At 35.1% G+C, this 26,835-nt stretch overlaps 1 protein-coding gene and 1 non-coding gene across 2 annotated transcripts in view; both read left to right on the top strand.

Moving 5' to 3' along the window:
- Window positions 1-26,835, top strand: part of Gucy1a2 (guanylate cyclase 1 soluble subunit alpha 2) — a 277,284-nt gene that overhangs the window by 222,676 nt on the left and 27,773 nt on the right. The window contains exon 7 of the mRNA XM_078046945.1: window positions 22,181-22,335. Within this exon, the coding sequence (XP_077903071.1) occupies window positions 22,181-22,335 (155 nt within the window). The remainder of the gene's footprint in view (window positions 1-22,180; window positions 22,336-26,835) is intronic.
- LOC120890075 (U6 spliceosomal RNA) lies at window positions 23,550-23,653 on the top strand. Its single transcript, XR_005734337.1, has one exon. It is a non-coding gene; the product is annotated as a U6 spliceosomal RNA (small nuclear RNA).

Genomic DNA, 26,835 nt, shown 5'->3' with positions numbered 1-26,835 from the left:
TTTTGGCTCTTCTGTTCTCTCTCAAGTGGTGAAGCAGGTCAGTTTAATCAAAGGGCAAAGGATTTAGAGTGCAAAGGCTTAGGTTTAGTTCTTGCTCCACTAATTGCTGGGTTTGTGAACTTGTGTAGGTCATATCAACCTCTGAGTTTTCTCTGAGAAAAATGATAAACCTTCATGTTCTTCAGAAGATGAGTTAGTTAAAAGTGCATTTGAAAAGTGCTATAAAATATTCATTACTATTAAATCATCCTTTATTTATTGTCTGTTTTACAGGCAAAAAGAATCCAAGATTTATTTGTCTTGAGGAGATAGGCTGGCAGGCAGTTAATAAGTATATTGTTCCCTATTCAAGTCCACAGCCATACAGTCTGAATGACCACTTAGGATCTACAGTTTATACGTGGCTAAATATTTCAGAGTCTCTAGGAGTTTGAGGATAATTCTCTAGGAGGATATGGTGAATTCATTTTCAAGAGAGGACTGACAATATTTCTAAGAAAGATGTTCCCCAGTTGCCTCTGATATTTAAGTCTGGGCATCCCATTGTCGTGTTTTCTTCATCTCCTGGCCCTGTGTGTTAGTCAGTTTTGGTGGCTATGCCCAAAATACCCAACAAGAACAACTTTGAGGAGGGAAAGTTGATTTGGGGCTCACAATTTCAGAGGTCTCAGTCCATAGACAGCCAACTCCATTGCTCTGGGTCCAAGGGGAGGGTGCACATCACACCAGAAGGGCCCAGTGGAGGAAGGCTGCTCAGCTCATAGCAGGATCAGGAAGCAGAGACAGAGTCAGGGATGGGGGTAGAGGAAAGATGCACCCTCCCAGAGCTCGTCACCAGTGACCCACCTGATCCAGCCATACTGCGCCTGCCCACAGTTACCCTGCAGTCCTAGTCCATTCAAACTAGTGTGGACTGATTAAGGTATAGCTCTCATAACCTGATCACTTTACATCTGAACATTCCTGTATTAACACAGGAGCTTTCGGTATACACCCCATATATTCAAGCCATACACCCTTCGTCCTTATTCTCTCCTACTGACTAAGAGAACCAGATTCCCTGTCCAAGCTTCTCTCTTCCCAGTGTCCCGGGCTTGTCCCTACTACTAGTTGGCTCACACATGAGAAAAAAATGTAGTATGTAGGCTCCGTAACTCTACTTCCCTCAGAGCCAGGGTTTTGTGTCTAAATTCTAAGGAACAGCTAATATCATAAACTAGACTAAATCTCATTTTAATAAAAAGCAGTGCTTTCAAAATGATCTTTAAAAAGGCATTCTTTTAAGTTTAAATGGGTACTGAAGACAGACTTCTGTAAAGGTAGCAGGAGAGAACAATGCTTTAGCTAGTGTATTTGTTTTTTTATACTGGGGATTTAACCCAAGGGTATCTAACTTTTGAATCACATCCATAACCCTTTTTATTTTTATTATTATTATTTTTTTTTATTTTGAGACAGGATCTTGCTAAGTTGCTTTGAGACAGGGTCTTGCTAAGTTGCTTAAGGCCTCACTAAGTGGCTGAGACTGGCTTTGAACTTGCCATCTTCCTGCCTCAGACTCCTGAGCTGCTGGGATTAACATATCCAGTGAGATTTCAATCCTTGAGGAAATATTATTTACAGCTCCCTGTCAACATATTTTAGGCAAACATATCTACTAAATATGCTTAGCTTATTCATGCTCCATTAAACAACAGTTTTCAAGTGCTTGGACTACAACTCATAATAAGTACATTTTACAACCTGACCCAGAGCACCCACACATGTCCACATATATTCAAAATACATATAATTTACACAAAATATTAATGTAAAAGTTAAAATTCTTAATCTTACAATGCACCAAAGGTTTACTATCAAAAGTTTAAATAGTACTGATTTAGAAAATGTGTAACTCCTTTTGGCAAATTTGATTGGGGATAGATTTGGTGGCCAGTGAGTTGCTTTACTGGGAAACAAGTGTTATAGAATGCATTACATGGCTGAAAGAAAACATAACAAGTAACCTTAGATGAAAATTGCCTATGATTATTCCAAATGTGAGTATTTTATTCCTTTATTATTCTCTCAGAGACTGAATATCTGCATGTGCTCTTGCAGCAAGTGACAGAGGACAGTAAGAATAGCTTTTATGAAACCTATATATTCTTCCTGTATGTTTTTTTTTAATTCTGTGTCAGACTTTCTTATCACTTAGCTTTGGTTATGAAATGACTTTCTATCCATTTGTCTTATGGATATAAGTTCACAAATAAACCAATTGATTTCAATTCCTTAATTTCTCTAGTGAGACTAAGTTTCCATCTTAAACATGGCTTAAAGAATTTCTTGCTCTCATTTGGGTTCACAAAATTTAACCCTGTTGAGAATTTTATTGTTAGGGAAAACTTTTTTTGCTTAATTTTCCTTCAAGAAGATGCTTTGTCATCACCACCATTTTCAGTACCCCCCAGATAGGCTGACGGCAGTATGGAAGAACAGCTACAGCATTTGGTATTTAAATATATTCTGGTAGGCTAGAGAGTCATTAAATATTCCATTTTGTCATATGGAAAATGTCTTAGGAAGCTAACTTGATGTTGAAGAATATGAATATCAAAATATATTATATTAATGAAAGCTGTTTTGCCATTTAAGGAATAATTCTGTCTTTTCCTTATCACTTGAGATTGGTATACTTGGATGCTGACATAGAAAATAGATTATGCTTTCTCATTCAACCTTCTGTAACAGAATAATAACTTCTGGAGATTAAAGATGTTACGTAGACCCAAGAAGATTGCAATCTACTAGAGGAAACAAGTTTATAAATCAAGTAATTGAAATCCATTGTGATCATTGAACTAGTTGAAGTATACATAGGGTCTAAAGGACCTGAGGAAGTAAGAACTCATTGTCTTGAGGGAAAAGGTCAAAAAAATAAAGACCTCATGGAAGATGTGATCCTTGAGCTGGATCTTGAAGTACATGTAAAGGAGCAATTTTTTCAAATGAAGAAATAATTGGGAGAAATTATTGAGCTATTTTCATTCTTCCTAGCCTGGCATAATAAGTTGTGACCACTCTGAAAGGTAAAATATTTTATAAATTAAATTTTAAAAACCAAACTATTTTGTCATTGGGGAATCCATTTTTTTTTCCTGCTGATTTTATAATAATAAGCTGGCTTGTGTCATTGAAGACAATGATTTCTAATTAAAATTTCCTGAACTTCTAAAGAGCAGCTCTCACTAAAGATCTTTATATTGTTATCACTTTCCTCCAGTATTCCTAGCTAAAACTTGGTCCCTATGACAAAAGTAAGATTTTTTAAATACACCTCTGAATTTCCTGGAAAAGCCTTTCATTTGTAGAGTCTACATTTGGCTCCTAGAAATTAAAAAGAAAATTGAGTAATTAGATTAACAATGTTTTTTACCATAAGGATTTGAAAGCCTTCAGAATCTAAAGTTGCAAAGCTCAGAGTGTATGATGTACAGTCACAGCAATACAGAGCACACTTCATCAATTCTTCCTTCCTGCTTCAACCCTCATCTTCCTCTAACTCCTTCCCAGGTTTTAAAAACAACATGGATGTATGGCAGTATGGGATTTTTATTTATTTACTAATTGTGTCTCCATGTTAAACACTATAAGTACAGAGACCTAAAAATCTAATTCATTCCTATATCTCCAAACCTAGAATAATATGCAGTAATTATTAGGAACTCAACAAATATTCTGTGGGTAAGTTAATAAGTAAATAAAACAAGTGAATACCAAATGAAGAAAATATTTTCCCTTAAAAATCTTCTTTTCATAAATAAGAAGACAATACTAGACTATCATTTTTCTCAAAAGTAAGGAGGAAAGGGATGAGAATTTTGTGGTTATTTAAACATTGTAATTGAATTTCATGTGTCCATTTTATTCATTTGTCAAACGTTTATTGAACATCTACTGTTTCTCACACAAAGAGCAATAGACATAGACCTTTTCTCTCAATGAATGTAGAGTTAGATGAAGTGCAAACGCACCAACAATAATAATGTTATGCACAATGCCATAATATTGATCCTTGGTAATTATAAAAATGCACCACAGTCTTAATTATTCATTAGTAAACTCAGAGTAGCTATATGTAGTAACTGTATTTTTGCCTAGGCACACATTTAAACCACACATGCTACAAGACTTGGGTAGGAAGCTAGACAGTGAGCTTAGATTACTGTTCACCACCTGCACATCTATGTGGCTTGCACTCTATATCCTTCTTAGGTCAATAATTTTGGGATCAATTATTTGATGCTGTGACATTTTTAATTCAGTGCTTTTGTGTTGATTTGTTTGAATTTCCAAAGAGATGTGTTTCCTATCTTTTCAATAGACTTTCAAGAGTCTTCTATTATTTATAAGGTGCTACAAAAGAGGGATGTATAAGAAACCAATAAATGGGGTGACAAATGATGGCTGGTGAAGGGTGGGCAGAGGGTGGACAAAAAGTCAAGGGAGGGGCTGGGAAGATAGCTCAATTAGTAGAGTGCTTGCCTTGCATGCATAAGGCCCTGCACCACAAAAAAATCCCCAGCACCACAAAAAAAAAAAAAAAAAAAAAAAGTCAAGGGAGCCTTTATTGAGAAGTAATGTGAGGTGAGTATTGAAGATTAATAGATTGAATAGGAAATTGTCAGGTAATTATGGTACAGAGGAGAGTACAAGCGGGAGAAATAGCATGTATATGAGCCCAGAAATATGAAATTTTTCAGTAAATTTGGAAAACAGCAGGGCATATAGTATTTTAAGAGCAACAGTTACATAGGAAAGAAGAGTGTCAGATGGGATGGGTCACTGGCGAGAAGTCAGGCTGTTAAGAACCAATTTCCTTGCAAACGTATCTGTTTATTGATTGGTAAGTTAGGAGCCATTGGGAGATGCAAATCGATTAAAAAAAAACTGTTTAGATGAATGTTTTCAAAGAATCTTTGCCAGCTCTGTACTGAAAATTCAAAGGAGAAATAGGCTAGAGACATGACATAAGTTAGGAGATTAGTGTGATACTCAAGGTCATAGAATAAGAGTCCCAGGTAAGGCAGAAACAGCAGGAATTGAGACAGAAGAAAGCCAATTACAGGGCTATTTATGAAGCAGAACTGGCAGGACACTTGATAAGTGAGTTCATTGTATAAATTCTCATTTCTGAAGATGAGTTTATTTCCCTTTTATTTTCAAGAAATCTGTGGTATTTTTTCCATAAGTGTGTATATATTATTCTTTTAGTCAAATTCTTTTAAAATGATAGGAGCAAAGGAACAATTTAAAAAACGTGACCTTTAATTCTGTGTTTAGTAGATTGAAAATTCTTTAGAGGCTTAAGGAATTAAGAATTTCTGTGGTTTCCTTGCAAGATCAAGAGACTAAGGTCATCTAACTGAGAAGCTCATGTCATCTACTGCATGTTCTCCTCTTGCATATGTGGAAAAGTGCCAGTGATTCTGTTAGAATGTAGTCACTGGCACTTTTCCACATATGCAACCAGTGAGCCTGGTTCAGAGACTCTGAGCAGGAAACTTAAGATAGGCTGTCCCTCATAGGACAGCTTTTGAATTTGGTCTCCTGTTGTCAAGATGGGTCCCTGACTCTGCTCACCACAACAAGAATGTCTTTCTTACCAGCTTCCTTCTATCTCTGGAACTAGGGCAGGACCTGCCATGGAACTGACTTGTCCTAGCAGCCTTGTTTTATTATTCCTCTTTTTCAACATGTCTTACTTCATCACTTGATTCCTTTTACATCTCTTGCTTCCTGGTTTTGACCCTCCAGTTTGCTCTGACTTACAACCCCAACTTGTCTGCTCTAAAATTTTAGACTCTTGACCTGATTTTAGGATCTTTTACTTTAATTTTGAACCTCTCAAGTAATCATGTTCTAAAATTAACCATCTAGTTCTTATTTTTCTCACATTACATATCCTTTGGAAGATCCCAGTTGAAAAAAAAAATATCTCCCAGTTGAAATTTAACTCTTGGATTCAAAATTACTTCACCATCTCCCGCCACCTTTTTCCCATCCAGAGAGCACTTGTTCCTTCCTTTTAGCCTTTATTCAATCCATGACATCCAATACTCTGAGAAAGAGTTTGTAGCATTCTCCTTTATAATATGTCTTAGTCACCAGACGTTATCATTTTACATCTCATACATCTCTTTATCACTGTTGTCACTCAGATTTCATTATAAGCTCTTTTAACCTGTTTTTTATTGCCCAACCCCAAGTCTAAGGTCCTTGTCCTTTCTGTAGCACATTTAATATTTTAAAACAGAAATTTGTCAGTGTACTACTTAAGTTTCACTGATATACCAAGTACATATATGTTTATGGGATAGCTTTTCATAGGCCAGGCACTGTGAAGAAGGTCAGGTTATCACCAAAACAAGACAGGCATGTCAATTTCATTATCTTGATAATGCTTTCAGAAGCACATCAAAGCCCTTATAATGCTTGACATCTATGACTCCTCCTACTTCCCCATTGTAAAAAAAAAAAAAAAAGAAGAAATTATACTATCTAAAATCCTCTATATAAAGGCTTCCTCTAACCCGTGAGTATACTCCAGTCCATGCAAACATATATTAAAGGCAAAAGGGAAAGAAAACTAGGGTCTGCTACTGTCATTGTGGTAGTCACTAGAGATTCAGGTATTTAGTTAAACTCACAAATGTCTGTCACTGAGTAACTTTAAGCTCATAAAATAATGTTTTAATATTTTTTTAAGAGAGAGAGAATTTTTTTCAATATTTATTTTTTAGTTTTCGGGGGACACGTCTTTGTATATGGTGCTGAGGATCGAACCCAGGCCGCTCGCATGCCAGGCTTGCATGCTACCACTCGAGCCACATCCCTAACCCAAAAATAATGTTTTAAATTTTCTATTTGGTTCAAAATACACTGAAATATTATTAATTCATACCAATAGGATGACTCTATTTATTAACATTAAATTGTGTTACTTTGCACTTTAAAGTGATATTCTTCCATGACTTGATTTTTGTTTGATAACACCTTTACCTAATTAAAGTAACTTTCAAAAATGTATTTTTAAAATCAATCTATGTAAAATATTTCTAATACTTTTAAGAAACATATTATCCTATATATATGGTTAGAATTTTAATGGTTAATATTAATAAGAAGGTAGGTAGATATTGGAGAATATGAATAGTTCTCTACCAAAATGAAAGATTTCCTAAATAATTAGATCTGCAATCCTTGTAAAGCAGAAATTCATAGTGTAATTAAATTTCTATTGTGATAAATGCTATTCATAAAAAGTAATAACATCAATTGTTGGAGGCTTCTTTTAATAAGCATAATCCATATAAGCTTCCCTCTATACTTGGAGGCAGTATATCTCAAGGCACAGGATAACAACTTTAGAGCCAGATAAATTATTAAATGAGATAATGGAATTCAATGAGATGATATATGTATGGACTTATCCCAAAGTGTGACACCTTATAAGTATGCAATAGAGTGCTAGGGATAACAATGAAAATAATTACTTATCCTCACAATTTATACTGTGAGGTTAGCTCTATTATTACCATTTTATAAATGGAGATATGAAAGCTCATAAAGTATCAATGACTCATTTAAGGCAGATAGTATGCTATGTAATCAGGACTAGAACATTGGTTTTCCAAATAAAGGCAAAAATTACAAGTCTTAAAACACGATTTGAGAAAGGACTCCTCAGAATGTGAAGGCTGTAGGGCCCTGATAACCAAAGATGAATGAAGCAAGACTCAAGAGCAAGAAAGGGATTGGGGATGTAGCTCAGTGGTAGACCACTTACGTAGCATTTGTGGGGCCCTGAGTTCCATCCCCAGCACCAAAACAAAAAACAAAACAAAACACACAAAAATACACAAAAGCAAGAGATTCCTCTGACATGAGCAAGATAAAGGAACTTCTTATTTAGACCTAAACAATATTGAGAAATGTATTTGTTAATAAAGAGATTGATTTGGCTAAAAGTATAGATTTCTTATTCTGAATTTCAGGGAATGGGATCAACAAAAACAACTCAGTTATAGCAGCTCTGGAGTTCTATGTGCAGAAGGAATCCTTAAAATTGACATTATGTGCAACACATACACACATACACACACACACACACACACACACACACACACACAGAGAGAGAGAGAGAGAGAGAGAGAGAGGGAGGGAGAATTTGGTCTCTGATGATGACTCTGGGTTCTTAATTCAGCAAATGCTCTATTGAGGGAAAAAATTTTCTATTAATTTTTTCTTCTATTTTTCTGATAGGATCAATGATTTACAAATCACAAATAAGTGCTACAATATTCATTTAAAACTTGAGAAAGGTTTTTTTCTTTTGTAACCTCAAGATAAATCTGAGGTTACAAAAGAAAAAAAATCCCTAGTTAAATCAAGTGACTGATTCTAGTCCATGGACTCATTGAAGCAGCACTAAAAAAAAAAAAGAAAGAAAATTGCATTTTGAGTAGTTATTTTAGCCCCTTACTTGTTTTCTCTTCATGGTTATTAATTATGTTTTTTTTCTAATTGTTAGCCCTATTTGGAAGGATCTAAACATAATTTGGTCTAGGAGCAGCTTCCTTTATAATTTATTGGAATAATGTGGCAATCAGAAATAGGATTGAGTATAATGCATTGGTTAAAATATCTTGTAAAAGTGTTCTTCTCATTCTTAGTTTGTAAAGGACACAAATACAAATGAGAATATAATGGCTTGAATGTTAAAAAATAATGCTGCAAGTATTTAGAGAAGAGACAGAGTTGTACCTAGTGTAGAAATTCTTTTCATTCATTATCCTCATTAAGTCATTTCTTCATTCAGTCAACAAATATTTTAATATTGTCTACTAAATGTAAAATCCACTGGTAGGTGTTGATGATACATAAATGATTAGAACTTAAAGGAATCTTACATCAAAGGTTCTCAAAATTTGGCTGGTCTATGCACTCCAACAGGTACTGTGGACTCACTATATAGAACATAGCTTCAGTGGATCTGAAGGTGTCCTAAAGATCTCCACTTGAGATTTGTGATTCGTGCTTAGGGGTTTCTTAGCAACCAGTTTTATTGTTTGAATTCTGCCACCCAACTCAAGCTTTTCTAGCCTTATTATGGGGGTGATTTTCTTTTCACAACTTACCCCTGAAAGTATTATGGAGTCAAATCTTCCAGCATTATCTCCAGTTGAGAGACCTATTGCTGATAGTAATGAGCCAATCTGCTCGGTAAAGTGAGCATGAGCGCCATCTAATGCCCAAGTGCAAAAAATGTTGGTAAACAAAATTTGTAAAATTGAGGATTACTACTAAAGGAATTAGGGTTGTTATTGCCTTTTGATTGGTTGATTTAGTTAATTTATCTTAAATATTTGTAAATTAATGTATTTATTATCATGGTCAACCCTTTTTATTCCATGTCACATCCCTTGGTTTAGCTGTTATTGTCTGAATTTGAAAATAAGAAACATTTTAATGATATGAAACATTTTTGAATATGTCCTTTGATTGGCAGGCATGATTACATTTCTAAAGACCCTTTTTATTTTGGAATAGTTTTAAGTTTTCATAATAATTGCAAAGTTAGTGCAAAAAGTCCCCAAATGCCCCCCTCATATCCAGTTTCACCCAAATAGTAGCATGGTAAAATTACTGCAATTAATGAGCCAATTGATACATTATTATTAACCAAAGACAGTTATTGTTTATTAAGAATTCTTTAATTTTTAGTCAACATCCTTTTTATATTTTAAGATCCCTTCTAGGATACCATATTGTATGTAGTGGGCCATGTCTCCTTAGGTTAGGTTATGACAGTTGATTTATGTTTGATGTATGTTTTTTTAATTTTATTATAGTTCTCTCTTATTATACAAAATCTTAAAACAATTTACCTATTCAGAAACCACTTTCTCTTGTGTTTAGAAAGCATTATTTCCTTTGATAATTCAATGTACTTTTAAGCAATTTTATGCTGGCTTTTATCAACATAAGTTATTGTTTTGTTTCTCATCTCTAATAATGAAAAAAAAAGGTAAAGAAATATAATTGGGAAGATGTTATGATAGAAAGACCAATTGAGTAGAATCCATAAAAATTATGTTTGCATTTGGGGTCTAATCCTCATTGGCTGTGCATTTCCACAGCTGTGGAATAAGGTACATGAACCAGAAAACTTCCCAGTAATGACCAACACCCTGATAGGAAAGGTTCCCTTCAGAGTTCCACTGCCCCCAGTCTTAAGAGCCTATATAAAATGCTGTATAATTGTGCCTCGGTTGCCACCCAGCCAAAATAAACAAAATTGGTAAACCCTTAGTCAAGTGAAGAAAAAGAGAAATGAAGAAAAAGAGAAAACCCAAATTACTAAAACTCATGATGAATAAGTAAATCTCACCACAAACATCAATGAAATGCAGATGATAATCAGAAGCTACTTTAAAAATCTATACTCCAATAAAATAGAAAATCTCAAAGACATCAACCAACTTCTAGAGATCTGTGGCCTACCTGAATTGAATCAAGAGACATAGAAAATTTAAACAGATCAACTTCAAGCAATGAAATTGAAGACTCCATCAGAAGCCTAACATAGAAAAGCCCAGGACCAGAATGGATTGTCATCCGAGTTCTATGAGCCCTTCAAAGAAGAACTTACACCAATACTCCTCAAATTATTGCATGAAATAGAAAGGGAGGGAGCCCTTCCAAACTCATTCTATGAAGCTAGTATCACCCTGATACCAAAACCAAACAAAGACACATCAAGGAGAGAAAACTTCAGACCAATAACCAGTTGATTCTAATATGTAACTGAGGTTCTATATTCCAATTAAACTTGGGGGTTTAATTTTGTTTCTTACTTTTACACTTAGCCTGTTCTCTTTATTCTTGAAGTACAAAAAAAAAGAAGCTATGGTTACAATAAAGGATAATAACAATTAATGTTTAACATACTCATCATTATATTTTTTTCTTTCCTTTCTATCAAATGCATTGTTTTGTCCTGAGAAGTAGAACTTTTGTGAAGTCAAATGAACTGTTTTCCCTCAAGCAATTCAATTACTTAACAGAAAGTAGGGGCATCATTATAATATATGATGTACAGATTACCATTTAAAATGGCTAAATCGAGTAATATGTTCTGTTGAAAATAAAATCATTCTGTTGGTTGACATTGGTCCTTAATTTTTGAGGATAAGATATATGTATTTTTGTCCTCTCTTTTTCTCTCTGTGTGCGCGCAAATACCTGCACTCACAGGGAAATAGATAAATATATATATATATATATATTTTTTTTTTTTTCCTTGATGCTGAGGTTTGAATAAAGGCCTTTACACATGCCAGGCAAGTACTCTACTGCTGAATTACATCCCTAGCCCTTCATTTTAAATTTTATTTTTGAGATTAGGTCTCACTGAATTATCTAGAACATTCTTAAACTTGTGATCCTCCTTCCTCAGCTTCTTGAGTATCTGAGATTACACATGTGTGCCATAGTGCCCAGCTTGAAAAATGTATATTTTGATAGAAAATTTAGATGAATAAATTGGCAAATTGTTAAGCACACATTTGATACTTTCAGAATTATTTTCTAAGTCCTTTACCCCTTTTCAAAGGAGTCTCTTTCTACATACTTAAAAAAATCAGTCATTTTTTTTGATCCATACTGCTATTAAATTACTTTCGTACTAAAGATTTTGTTCCTGATTCTGTTAAGAGCTACGTTTGAACAGAAAATTACTTCCTTCAGTTAACAGTGAATTGGTTGGCCAATAACAATATTTTTTTCAGTGATAGTCTCAAAAATAGAAACTAGTAAGAACTTTGAAGTGTTAGCAATTAACAGACTTTTGTGTTTAAAGAGAAGCCACTAACCAGGAATGCTTTTATGATATTAGTAAGAGGTGGACTTTAATCTGGGCAATTATACAGTAAAGATGCATTTAGTAGACTAAGTAAAATATCACAGAATGATTTGATTAATATTACAGATGTGATTAGTAGATTGCTTCCTTAGTGTCATTGGTTAAATAGACAAATATTAGATGTCAGAAAAGGGTTTCTAATTTCTTCCCACATATCAGAACGAAAACCAAATGTTGATAAGAAATTCATTTTTTATTCCTTAAATATATTCACCATCTTTAAAATTTTTATTATACTTATTAGTTCATATGCCTTTAAATATGGCACTATGTTGTTAAATGATGAATCAACCATATGAATTTCTAGCACAAAATGATATTTTTTCAACCACTAAATTTTATTTGCTTATTGATCAATGTATGCATATATAATCCAAGTACTTCAGTTGCCTTAAAATCAGTTTTTACTTTAAACAAATGTTTTTTTTTCCTGCACAAAGGTAAATTTCAGATTCAGCTTGTAAAGCTAAATAATAATAATACTCAAAGTTGGATTTTAAATCTCTTGTTCGATAATAATATCATGCACATTGGTGATACTCCTGTGAGAAGGCAGTGGTGACACTGAGCCAAATTGCTATCTCCCTGTAGCTACCTGTGATATTTTATTCAATGCCACCAGCTATGTGATTCTAAGCATGCTTTTCTAATAATCCTTTAGTAGGATTCTATCCTACCTCATCAAAAACCATAAATAAGATTACAAACTCACCTTCTTCCCCAACTTCAAAGTACTAATTATTTAAAATTTCAACCTAATTTGTCTTATAAATCACTACATAGTAGTTACTTTTCTTGTGCAGTGGGTCTTATTTTATATCTTAAATTATGTCACCATACCAGTGATGAGAATAATTGTTTGGTTAAAATATTTTTTGTAAAGTGAAATTTATCTATGAATGGTACTTCTGTAACATTCAGAATAAACACAGTAAGCTATTTTGCCCAAAGTGCTGCTTGTCCAAACATATTACTAGAGAATGTGACATTTTGACACCATCAGACTGGAGGCTGAGTGCCCTGATAAAAGAAGAAATGCCACATAGCCACAGAGATCATTTCTCCCTGTTCCCTTGCACTTCTGGGAAACAAGCAGAAGAAATTGTAAAGCCAACAGAATTTGAGAGTTGATTGTGTGCTTCCTAAGAAATCTCAAGATTTTGAAATTAGAATTTAAAATATGAATTGACTATTATGGGGGATCTAGTAATTATCCATAAGAGAACATGACAAAAATGGGAAAATTTTTATGCATCTCCTTTTATTGGTACAAGTTAGTAGTACCAGTAAAAGATTGCAATAATCATTTTCCTCATTTTTGCCTGCCAATGTGAATGATGATTTTAAGCTCCTTTCTATTTAAACAGGTAAATATTTTTCAAAAACTTAAAAATCTTTTTTTTTTTTTTTGCAGGGGAGGGGCGGGTTTGAACTCAGGAACACTCAACCACTGAACCACATCCCCATCCCTGTTTTGTATTTTATTTAGAGACAGGGTCTCACTGAGTTGCTTAGCACCTCACTGTTGCTGAGGCTGGCTTTGAACCTGTGATCCTCCTGTCTCAGCCTCCTGAGCCACTAGAATTACAGGTGTGTGCCACCATGCTCAGCAAAAGCTTAAAATCTTCATCTCATAAACCCTAATGCTTAAATGCAAGCATAAGTTAACAGCTAACTGGCTTTTTCTACTAGAAAACTTTTCTATTGTAAATCTTCTATTTTGACTTTTTTTTTTACTCCAACAGTTGTTTCAAGGTAAATTGATATTTGTTATTCATTAACTTGTAAGCTGATATGTTAACCATGATAACAGTTTGACTAGAATATTCCTAAATTAGTACATCTACTCACTGGATTTTAAGTGGGAGTGCAGTGTCCTCACCATGAGCCATGCAGTAGGCACCAGAAAGTGTGTGAAGGAGGCCAATATTTTGTTGAATGTCTGCTCCGGACCTTAGTTTGTCTCTTTGGGCTCTTCTAACAGTTTCATCAAAGGGTGTGTTCATAATTATTATTTTTAAAAAATTCAAACTTTGATTTTGTTGTTGTTGTTGTTGTTTATTTCATGTAATTCTCTTTCCAACTCCTTTCTGACCACTTCCCACACCCATTCAATCTCCAGTTCTGCCATTTTCCCCACCTTCAAAATTCCATCATTTTGCCTGAGAGAGAAGAGAAAAGAGCATTCTAGATTGGGGGGAAATAGTGTAAGAAAATTCCAACATTTTAATGCCTAACGTAAATGTAATATCCTTTGAGAACTCTTTCTTAACTTTTGCTACTTTCCTTTAGCGGGTAGGGGGGAGTGGGGAAGAATCGCCCTTCTCTCCTTTCTGTTACCTTTTCTCTTTGTGTCTTGAAAAGACTGAAAGTGTGGCAGAAGATCAAATAATCACTTACAAGAGTGCTCCTTAAATCTTAAGTTCCACCAAGCGAGGAATTGAGACCTATTTTCATATGTGTGTTATCATTACCATTTTATGAATGAAAATTTCTCAGAGGTTAGTTAAGCCCGCTTAAATTCATAAAGCTACTGTATCACTTAAAAGTCTTCCTTTTGCAAGTGATAGTCAACAACCTTCATTAAGCAATTAAAGGAATGCATTGACTCAAATGCAGAAGTAGATATGGTTAACTTAGGTGCAAGATGTCACTGCACCTCTACATGAGGCTAGATATAGCTGAAAAAATTGATAGTGCCATGAATTTGGCTTCTCTTTTGTTCTCTTTGGTTTGCATTCTTGCACTGGCTTCATCTTCAGATTCCACATATCTATCCCCTACATTCCAATACTCCCAAACCCCAACCTCAACCATGGTGTCAAATTAGCCCTAGCTGTTCGCTGGAGCACTGATACCATTCATATACATGTACATGTTTTATGGGAGGAAAGAGGGTTTCTTACAGCTCTCATGATTCCTGAGAGTGAGTCACTCATGGCTTCCATAGGATCATTTATCCTTTCTTCAATTAATTGCTAATCCAGGAAACTGTTACACCTTTGCCAAGTTTGGACCTACTTCTGCACCTGGAAGTGAGGTCAGTCCCATAAAATCTGCAAGTCTGTGAACAGGAGAAACTGAATTGCCTAAAGAAAATCTCAGTGCTGCAGAATGTCTTCTACCATTCAGTAGAGAGGAGATTCAGGATTAAAACAATGTCTGTACCCTTTCAGTTATTCAACAGAACACCAAATACAATTTCTGCCTTTTGTCTACAACTTGCATCTAGTGGATAAAGGCCAGCAACACTAAGCATCCTACGACACACAGTGTCCTCCATGAAAAGGAATCTTCTAACCCAAGGCGTGGGTCGTGCCAGGACTGAGAAGTCTTGTTCTGTGTGATCTGCTGGGCATATTCCCTTAGCCTCATATTCTGCTTTTCTCCTCTTTTCATTAAGCAGCAATCACCTTTCCTGGCCTTCTTTTAGTCCCTGAAATGAATCAAAGCATATTATTTTCACTCTAGCTGGATGTTCTCCTCCCTTACCTCTGGCCACAGCTGGCCACTCCTCCCTACTACCAAGGCCATTTCTCCTTCAGCATTGAGTTCTAAGGGGACTCACTTGAAAAAGTCTTCACTGATTCTCTAGACTTGGTCACTCCTGTTCCCCTATTCCTTGTGTTCCTTGTGTCTTGTCCTCTTTTATACATTAACTTTTTAGCATTTATCATGATTTTATTTAGCTATGTTTTAACCTCAAATGAAATCTCCAAAACAACATATATGAAAACTCCTATAACTTGAACACTTAGCACAGAGTCTGCGATTCAGTTTGAAAGACTTTCAGAAGAATTTGACGCTAATTTTATATATATATATTTATATATATATATATGTGTGTGTGTGTGTGTGTATATATATATATATATTAATATATATATATATATATATATATATATTTTAAATACATATATTTTTTGTCTGATATATAATATATCCTAATCTTGGGTGTACCCTAATTTTATATTTAAATTTATATATATATATATACACACACACACACATATATATGTATATATCACTAGGGTAGAAGGTAGGAACAAGGGGAGGGAGAAGGGGAGAGAAGGGGAAGTACTGAGGACTAAATTGGAGCAAATCATATACCAAGCATTTATAATTTTGTCAAAATGAATCCTAATGTTATGGTACAACTATTATGAACCAATAAAAATTTCTCTAATTCTTCATTTTTAAATGTAAAAACTAATGTTCAAAATTAGTATTAAATTTATAAAATATAAAATCTTTTAAAATAATTAATTGGTATTGATGTCTGTGCTTTCTAGCAATAGTTATCATTTATTTTTCTTGGTTTCCTCTTCTGTTGAAATAAACCAAAATTTTATTTCCTTACTACTTAAAAAAAATGTTTCTGTTTTAAGAATCTCTCCTTGGAAATACATCAGATTAACAAAAAAATAAAGAAGGAAAGAAAAAAAGAAAGAAAAGAAGGAAGGACAAAAAAAGGAGGAGGGAAAGAAGGAGGAGAAAGGATAAAGAGGCATTTAGCTGGAGTAAAAGCTCAGGGGCATGAATACATCAGGCATTTTTGGAGTATGTGGTGAGTAGGCCAGTCAGGAAAGATTTAGGGTGGAAAAATATAAACAACAATATGGAGAAAGATTGGAAGGCTTGTGATGTTGGATTTAATGTGTAACTTATTTTTTCTGAGTTTTAATTGAAAAGTGATAGTCTTTTTCTGTCGACAGAATAAGAAAGTTGGATTAAACTGATTCTCAAAAATTGTCTGACTTAATCTGATGGGCCTGTAGAAACAGTCTCAGGCGTTACTTGAATTTGGGCACTTTTTATAGTACACTGAACTCAGAGCTGGGTGACCTAAGGCCTAGAACTGGCCCTAATACTAATTTGATCTGTTCATTTTGCCATTCTGGACTTGGTTTATTTGGAAAACAAGAGATCTAGACTAATGGATTTGTGCTGCCCTTTCAACCTAAACATTCCTTCTTTACTAAACTAGGGAGAGATTTTGGCTAGCTGAGGTTGTACTGTTACAAGTCTTCTATTTTCAAGTTGTAGGAGCTGTGCAGATGTTTATGAGCTCCAGTTGACAAATAATAAGTAGAATACTGTGTGAATAACTGAATTTATTAGAAATTGAAGACTTTGATTTGTCTCAGAATTTTGCATTGTATCACACACTGAAGACATCAGAGATTAATATATTCTAACCTTGGGTGTACCCTAAAGTTATTGGATTCTACAGTAAACTTCTAAGACAAACATTTTCTTCATGAACTCTGTCTTCAATATGAAGTCTACTGTGCTTCCTCAAGGCTTTAATCTGATTAAAACATTCATGTCCTTGTTTAGTAGGTTTAGATAGCCAGGGGTGTATTTAATGCAGAGTTTCTCAGTCTTGGCATTATTTCAGGCTGAAAGATTACTGGGGACAGGAAGCTATCCTAGAAATATCTAGTTCTACCAAATAGATGCCAGTAGCATCTCCCCTTCCCAGTTGCAAAAACTGGAAATGTCTCCAGACATTGCCAAATGTCCAATGATAGGCACAAAAGGCCCCGGTTGAGAGTCATCAGTTTAGTGCAAAGCACTTTTCTTTAGCTAAGGCATACTGGCCAGACGGATTGCAAATGCTACTGCCTGGTTAACCCATTTAAATAAAGTTAAATTTTGCCAAAATGAATCTAAACCCCTCATTGATAGTTAAATGTACCCTCTGTTTTGTCTAACTGCTAGATGTTCTTGGCACATTCTGAATGGGGTAATCAGCAGTTTCCTTATATAGGCCACAATTCCTGGGAAATCTCAATAGTTATCAAAAGAAATGCAAAAGAAAATGGAGTCTGATGATTCAGCTTGTAACTTTCCAGTAGTATCTTCTTACTTCCCAGATAAATTATTCTCTGAGTTCTTTTCCATTGTAGGGCGAAGGTGGTGGTGAAAATGACTCTAACCCTTTTACAGTTGCACCTTGTATATGGCCTCCTGAGGGATGTTTTTTTAATGGTAATTCCTCCCTCCACTCCCACCTCAAGAATATCTGTATTTTTATCATCACCATTTTCAGGTTATAATTTTGATTCTGATACATTTAAAAAAATGTCTCAAGTCTTTTTAAAGGAGGCAGAAGTAGAACTATATAATCCTTCTACCTAGTTATGTGGGGTGTAGAGTCTTTCAAACAGAAAGCACAGAACAAAAATGTTATCAGATTTGACAGTGTGAGATTCATTCGCTCCTACTCTCCCCTGTATAAAATGATCATGGCAGTGATCAAAGGCTTATCATCTGAGATCTGGATGTTGTTTAGGCAATCCTATATCACATACAGCAACAACAGAGATAGGCTTTGTGAAAGTACACAGAAACCTAAAGAATTTTAAGACGATGGCACATGCCTGTAATCCCAGCAGCTCCGGAGGCTCAGACAGGAAGATCAGGAGTTCAAAGTCAGCCTCAGCAATGGTGAGGTGCTAAGCAATTCAGTGAGACCCTGTCACTAAAATACAAAAATAGTGCTGGGGATTGGCTCAGTGGCCGAGTGCTCCTGAGTTCAACCCTGGTGCCAAAAAAAAAAAAAAAGAAGTTTAAGACATATTACACAGTGTGTTGCTAATTTTCGAGAATGCTACTTTATATGTGTTTAAGAGGAATATTGCCATTTGACATTTTTGCCTTTAAATACAAATAGGTGATCTCTCAGCAAAAATAAAATAGGCCTGTATTATTCAGATAGTTTGCTTTCTTTTTTTATTGTTGGTCGTTCAAAACATTACATCTTTCTTGATATATCATATTTCACAATTTGATTCAAAAGGGTTATGAACTTCCATTTTTACCCCGTATACAGATTGCTGAATCACATCAGTTACATCAGTTACATTTCCATTGATTTACACATTGCCATTCTAGTGTCTGATGAATTCTGCTCTCTATCCTGTCCTCTACTATCCCCCCTCCCCTCCCCTCCCCTCCCCTCTTCTCTCTCGACCACCTCTACTGTAAAACATTTATTCCACTTGTATTATTCTTTCTTAAAAAAAAAAGTCTCACTTCTGTTTCTAGCCAGTATGGAGTACAAGGACTGGATTTATACTCCCACCTTATACAATTAAAGATCTGAAAAAATTACAAAAGAACAGTTTTCATGACAGTGGATACTAGATAATGGAAGACAGTGATTAGATTGAAACACGTATAATGAGTCTTATAATTGTATTAGCTTCCTCCCTTGAGAGACCTCCAAGCTATAGTTCAGAGACGAGCAAACTAGGAGGCACCCAACATATTCCTAGAGTGGAAGAGATGGAGCTGAGCATTTGGAAAACCCAAGAAGGCTATGGGTCACATAGAGACCACAAGAGTTGAACAAAGATCACCAGAGATGTTGCAGGGGTTCTCATGTATTCTGAAGAGTAGTGACTAGTGAATGAATGTGAGGAAGCTACCCAAGCCCCTGGGGTGAAAGGAAAGAAAACATCCAAAATGGTCAAAGAAAAAATCATCTGATTCTCACATAGGATTTGGTGGAGGGTGCAGAATCCAGACAAAGACTGTCTGCATCAGGCTGACTGGAAAAGTTCATAAATTTCCCACATTGGGGAAAGTATTCAGAAGATTTTTGCCTTAGTAATGGAGGATAATTGTCCCTTCATGAAACATTTCTCCAGACTTGCCTAACAAATCTTAAAAGCAAGTCATGAAAGGAACAAGCTGTTTCTAAGTAACTTAACTGCATCCCAGAACAAAGCTCAAGAATATTTATAAGAATATAAAAATATCCAGCACTCAACAAGGTCAAATTCATGATATCTGGCATCCAATCAAAAATTACTAGGCATGAATAACAGCTTAAAAATATGACTTATAATGAGGATAAAAATCAATCCATCAAAACTGATAGCTACAGAACTGAAACAGATGTTAGAATTAGCAGACAAGAGCCTTAAAACAGTTATTTTAACTCTGTATGCTTGAAGGTTATTTATATAATTTACCCATCTCAAATTTAATTTCTAAATAGGAAAATTATAGTACTTGAGATGGAAAAAAACCACTGGATGTGATAACCAGGGGATTAGACATTGCAAAAGGAAAGATTAGTCAACCTGAAGACATAGCAATAGAAATCCAAAGTAAACAGAAAATAATTCTAGATGAACAGATTATCAAAGACCTTTGCAAAAAATTCAAGAATCCTAATGTAAATGTAATGAGAGTCTCTGAGAGGAGGAATTAGACAGAAATAAAAAAATAAAGAAATAATGTCTAGAAAATTTTTAAATTTAAGGAAAAATATAAACCTGTAGATCTATGATTGCAACAAACCCAAAGCACTAGGAACAAAATGAAAACAATACTAAGAAAAATCATGACCAAACTACTTAAAACTAGCAAGAAAAGAAACACTTAAAAGCAACCAGAAGAAAAAGATATATATGTATACTTATAGAGTAATTAAACTAAGTATGATTTCAGATTTCTCATCAGAAATAAAACTCACCTGAAATGATTCACAAGACTTGCCTTGGACTTTTGCTAACTTTCCACATACATGAGTTGGAACTAAGACATGAAGGAGAAACAAAATGTGAAGGACCTTTGTCCCCAAATTCAGGATACAGAGCTGGCTGACAATGCAGACCACTCACTGGAAACTGACACTGAGAGACAAATTAAAGGTTATGATTTTTTTCAAATGTTTGTATTTTGAGATTTTACTGATACTGCAGATTAGCCTTTTCTTACTTAACACAATTATTTTTAAGGCTGTAAATTTATGTCTTTTGCATTAAGCTCTTTAATTGAAAGTTTTTTCCATACAAAGACAGAATTGATCTAGAACTTTCTAGAAAGGCCATTGTTTTCTCAGTAATTTGAAAAGCTAACTTTTAAATTTCATATGGCTTGCATCTATTGGTGCCTTTCTGGGTTTTCTATTCCATTGTCTGTTTTTCTATACAGTGATATTCATGCACTAATTACATATGTTTATACAATGACTTGATATCTGGTAAGACATGTGCTCTTTTTTCCTCTTTCTTTAGTGTTTCTTGATTCTTCCTACACTATTGAATTTCTAAATAAATTTTATAGTCAGTTTTTTAAAAAATATATGATGTTATTGAGAGTTGCAGTTAGATCATTCATTTCAACCTGTCTTATTACAGACCAAGATGTGTAAAAGTATCCAGTTCTATAAGAAGGGTGGGTCTAGAGTGACTTTTTAATCTTCACAGCAGTAGTGGCAAGGGAGATATGATAGTAAAGGAGTGACAGTCTGCGAGCCTTGTGGGTGTCTCCGGGTCTGATATCCTCCCTTTCCCTCTAGGGGTTAGCCTCCATTCACTTAGGGTGCAGACCATGTCAATACAACTTCACCACTGTGACCACATTTGAGGGCATAGCAAGTGTGTATTCAGAGTTCCTTCAAGGCCTGGAGGAGACTAATCATTGTCAGATTCTCAGAGAGTAAATACCGTGCTTAATTTACTCTTAATCATTTCAGTCAATGCCTTGGCTAACTAAAGGGTTGAATTCTCTGTAACTCCATTTTAATAATATCTTGAGGAATTCAGACAATTTATTTTACATGTATCAATTTTTGAGTGCCTGCTTAGCTTTAGGTATTATTCTAACTACTGAATATTCAGCAGTAAGAGGAAAAAATATATATATGTATGTATATATATATATATATATATATATACACATATATGTGTGTGTTTTGTGTATATATACACACAAACACACACATACCCTTCTCTCATGGGAAAATCCAACATTTAAACAAATATAAACATTTAAACATAAATATTTAACTTACAGTCATTTTCACTGCTATGAAGGGATACAGTAGGGTTTTATGTGAAAGTAACTGCAGGGAGAACATGGAGATAATATACTTTTTGTGTATTAGAGTATATCATGTACAAATGAAACCTCATTCAACCTGTAATTAAAAGGATTTATGTAACAAAATATACATGATTTTTCATATAATTAATCCATTCATTCATTTATCTCACATTATTTATGTTCATAGAGCACAATAATGGTCCAGATATGAGGCTGACAAAAATGACCAAGGCTCAGTTTCTATCTTTGAGGAGCTCCTAGTTTAGTTATTTAATAATTGGCAGTACACTTGATAAAATAATTGCATATCAAATGGAAACCAATCTGTCCCTAAACTTTCTCATCCTTTCCATTTGCTTCTTCTAGATGAGGATAGGCATTCACTCGGGCTCCGTGCTGGCTGGTGTTGTTGGGGTGAGAATGCCACGATATTGCCTGTTTGGAAATAATGTCACTCTGGCAAGCAAATTTGAATCTGGAAGTCATCCTCGGCGTATCAACGTCAGCCCAACAACCTACCAGTAAGTGTTCTCTGCCCTCTGTCCTCCCACCCCTGACTTTGACTAGAGCTGATATCCTGCTGTGAGAAGAATTTTTCTTCATCTTATCATTCTCCAAGATATTCTATGTAGATCCACCCAGTCTAAAAGATAATAATTGTGACACAGACTTTTATTTGAACCTTGAGAGAGTACATGGAAAATCTGACTTGACTGAGATAAATATAGGTTTGTGATTCCCCACAGTCTATGTCTCTCTGCAGTATATCTGTTTAAAATACAAGAGAGCAAATGTTAATGGTCTGAATTACACTTTTGTAAAATCCCAATGTTTTTAAAATGTTCCTCAATGTTTATAAAAATCAAAGGGATAAGAAAGGTAGCTCATTTGTTTTCATTCTTGGGAATAATGAGTATAAATAAATAAGAGCTCTGAAGTAAGATATATACTGAGTTCAGAATAAAACTTAAAGTGTATTTTTCTTAAAGGTCATTTTTGACAGTACTACACAATTTGGCCTCCTGAAATCATCCTTATTTTATGCCTGGTTCATGTCCTCTCCCCCACTATATTTAAGCTCCATATAAGCAGAGACCATGTTGATTTGGATCATCATTATAACCCAGGACTTAGGAAAAATGCATAGAACATAACAAGCACTCTACAAATATTTGTTTGTTTGTATTTTTATTGGTGCATTATAATTATAAATAAAAAATGTAATTCATTGTTACATATTTGTACATGCACACAAGGTAGAAATATAGTACAAATGTTTATTGAATCAATGAATAAATGCTCATCAATAGAGACATATTTCAGATAAGTGGCCAACTTCTCTTGTAGAGATCTCAATAATGGTACTTTGTGCTCTAGTTCATGGAGCAAGGAACTTAAACCAATCATTTCATTTCTGTCTTCTTACCATGATCACAATATTTCCCATCATGGTGTTAATACTTATTTTTCATATTTGGATAACAGTGAAGATGTATATATTTTGTGGAAGCCTCACTTTTTAGAAAGAGATGATATGTAAAGAATGGGCCAAAGATCCAGGTACGGTGGCACATGCCTGGAATCCCAGTGGCTTGGGAGGCTGAGGCAGGAGGTTTGAGAGTTCAAAGCCAGCCTCAGCAATGTTGACATGCTAAGCAACTCAGTGAGACCCTGTCTCTAAATAAAATACAAAATACAAAACATACTCCAGTCAGAATGTTAATCATCAAGAATACAAGCAACAGCACTCGCTTTGGAAACACTGGAATAATACAGAGAAGATTAACATGGCCCCTGTGCAAGGATGACATGCAAATTTGTGAAGCATTCCATATTTTTTCGTTTCCAAAGTACATGAATGAAAACACAAATTGTGTGAATATACTTTGTATACAACTAGAGATATGAAAAATTATGCCCTATATGTGTGATATGAATTGTAATGTATCCCACTGTCATATATAACAAATTAGAATTAAAAATTTTAAAAAAGTTCAAGTAGCAGTAAGTATTAGTGAAGATGCAGGGCAAAAAAGGTACACTCATACATTGCTGGTGGTATTGCAAATTCATACAACCACTCTGGAAAGCAGTATGGAGATTCCTTAGAAAATTTGGAATGGAACCTCCTTTTGCCCCAGCTATCCCACTCCTTGATCTATACCCAAATGTCTTAAAATCAGCATACTTTAGTGGCACAGCCACATCAATGTTTATTGCAGCTCAATTCACAATAACTAAACTGTGGAACCAACCTAGATGCCCTTCAATAGATGAATGGATAAAGAAACTGTGGTATATATACATAATGAAATATTACTCAATTTTAAAAGAGAATAAAATTATGGCATTTGCAGGTAAATGGATGGAGTTGGAGAATATCATGCTAAGTGAAGTAAGCCAATCTCAAAAAACCAAAGTCCAAATGTTCTCTCTGATAAGTGGATGCTGACCTATAATGGAGGGTGGGGGTGGGGGCAGGGGAAGAATTCCGGGAACTTTGGAGTGGGAAAAGAGGAGGGTGATAGGGGAGGGAGCATGGGAGTAGGAAAGGTGGTGGAATGAAAAGGACAACATTACCTTAGGTACTAGTATGATTGCACAAATGGTCCAACTCTACATAGTGAACAACCAGAGAAATGAAGTTTGATTCTATTTGTGTACAATGAAACAAAATGCATTCTGCTGTGATGTATAACTAATTAGAAAAAAAATTTAAATGTTTAAAAAAGTAAAATACAAAATAGGGTTGGGATGTGTCTCAGTGGTCAAGTGCTCCATAATGCAATTTCAGATACCCCTGCCCCCCCAAAAAAATAAGCCAATGGTGTGGGAAGTTTGCACTCTCAGCTTAGACATCATAACTCTTCCTGGCTTTGTTTACGTGTGATCTCAAAGGAACCCCTCCAAATCACACAAGACCTGTGCCCTTTGATGCCGATTCTGAGTTTTCATAATATTTTTTTACATTAATTGAGTTTGTGATGATCCTTAGTGGAATTAAATGATTCCAACAACTCCAAACATGGGAGCATTTTGTTCTGTTATTGTCCCAAGACCTGCCAAAATAATCAAATGGAGCCATAGATAGACACATTGTGCTGCCAAGTGGGTAGTTTCTAAAATACATTAACTCTGGCCCCAAATCATGTTATTCCTAATAATATCTTATACAATACTTGAACATTCAGTCTATCTTCAAAACAACTTCTTCCTCGCTCTTAACCTATGCCTTATCAACCGTCCATTCTTTAACAAACATTTGTTGATCATCTACTATATTCCAAACACTATATTAGGCCCTAAGGATACAACAATGCAGAGCCTAAATCTGATCTCTGTCCTTGTGAAGGAGATCAAAGACTAGCTGGTACCTGCGTAAATAAGTAACTATCACAAGCAAATGTGGAGATCAAGAAACCCTGAATTACAGTATTAGAGCAAGAGGAAGGGTAGGCTAAAAAAGGATGGAGAAACAAACCGAAATCAGACCAGCAGCTCAAGATAAATAACATTAAGGGGTTTCTATCCACTTTTGTCAGCTGTTTCACCACTGTGACCAAAAGACCTGACAAGAACGATTTTAGAGGGAGAGAAGTTTATTTGGCACTCCATGGTTTCAGAGTTCTCAGTCCATAGACAACTGGCTCCATTGCTCTAAGCCTAAGGTGAGGCAGAACAACATCATGACATAAGAGTGTGGAGAAAAGTGGAACAGGACATGACAATCAGGAAGCAGAGAGTGAGCATTCCTTACCAGGGACAAAATATAAACCCCAAGGGAACACCCCCCATGTCCCACCTCTGCTAATTAACCCCAGTTAAATCCCTATCCATGGATTAATGCACTAAATTAAGGCTCTCGTAACCCAATCATTTCACCTCTAAACTTTCTTGCACTGTCTCACTTGAGCTTTTGTGGGAGACTGCATATCCAAACTACAACACTACCTAGGCCCTAAGATCAATAAATGACCTTGAGATGTTTAAAGCAGAGGAGGGGCTGGACCAAATTTGTGTTTTTAAAAGATTATAGGAAGGAGAACAATCGCAGGGTTGGGCCAGGTTGAGGTAGAGAAGCAATCCAATAGCTGAGAGCAGGCTCTGCTATCCACGTTTCACTGACAGTCCCAGTCGTCTGCTGTTTCTACTTGTCTTCCCATGCTTCAGCAGAGTGGCTGTACTCAGTGACTTTGATGTTCATTTTAATCAGGTGTGTCACAGAGAGAAAGAGAGTAACTTAGCTCCTGGTAAATCTTTGGACAGTCAGAGTCTCAGATCTCAAAGTGATTAAATTTCAGTGTGTGGGTCTGTTTGTGCCTGAATACTCACTCTTGTGTCCTTCTACCCTCATCTCTACAGTCCAGTCTTGGGAAATTCTGCTATTCCAGGCTACACAGGCAGTTTATAAGCCAATAGAATGTACTTCTCCTTCCACTGAACCCCCAAAGTGAAATGCTAGCATTGGACTTGCTGGGACATGCTCTATCAGATGGCAAATTTGACCTCTCAGAGCAAATAAGAATTTTTGAAGTAAAACTGTGTTTTAAGCTTATGAGAGCTTGACATTTTCAGTTTTCATCTTTGAAATTAAATCTTGTAGAATGTCCAGTATTGCCTGGTTATCTTGAAAACTTTAGAGAGGTTCTTACACAATTTATTTTTAGTAAAATTATTTGATTACCATAAACTTTTTGAGAATGGATTAATTTGATATTTTGATAAACTGAAATAATTTTCTGGATAGCTGATTCAGAATATGCTTTACCTGGAAATACTCAAGTAATTTATTAAAAAATACTTATGACAACTGTGAAGTAAAGAAAGCTAAAAGATAATATTTTTATGATCTCACTGTTGGTTTAATACTATATTTGCATCAGCTATTTTTAAAAATAGAAATGCATAAAACATCTCTTTGGAAAAGTTTCTCCCTTTTATTGGAACAAATATCTGAATGAATTAGATGTGTTCTAAAATCCAGGGGTTTGTATATTGACTTTCTACGTATGTATTCATAA

Source organism: Ictidomys tridecemlineatus, chromosome 4 (assembly GCF_052094955.1).
Source record: "Ictidomys tridecemlineatus isolate mIctTri1 chromosome 4, mIctTri1.hap1, whole genome shotgun sequence".
NCBI classification, from domain to species: Eukaryota; Metazoa; Chordata; class Mammalia; order Rodentia; family Sciuridae; genus Ictidomys; species Ictidomys tridecemlineatus.
The sequence above is the reverse complement of the archived record's forward strand: the minus strand, read 5'-3'. Positions and strand labels throughout refer to the sequence as shown.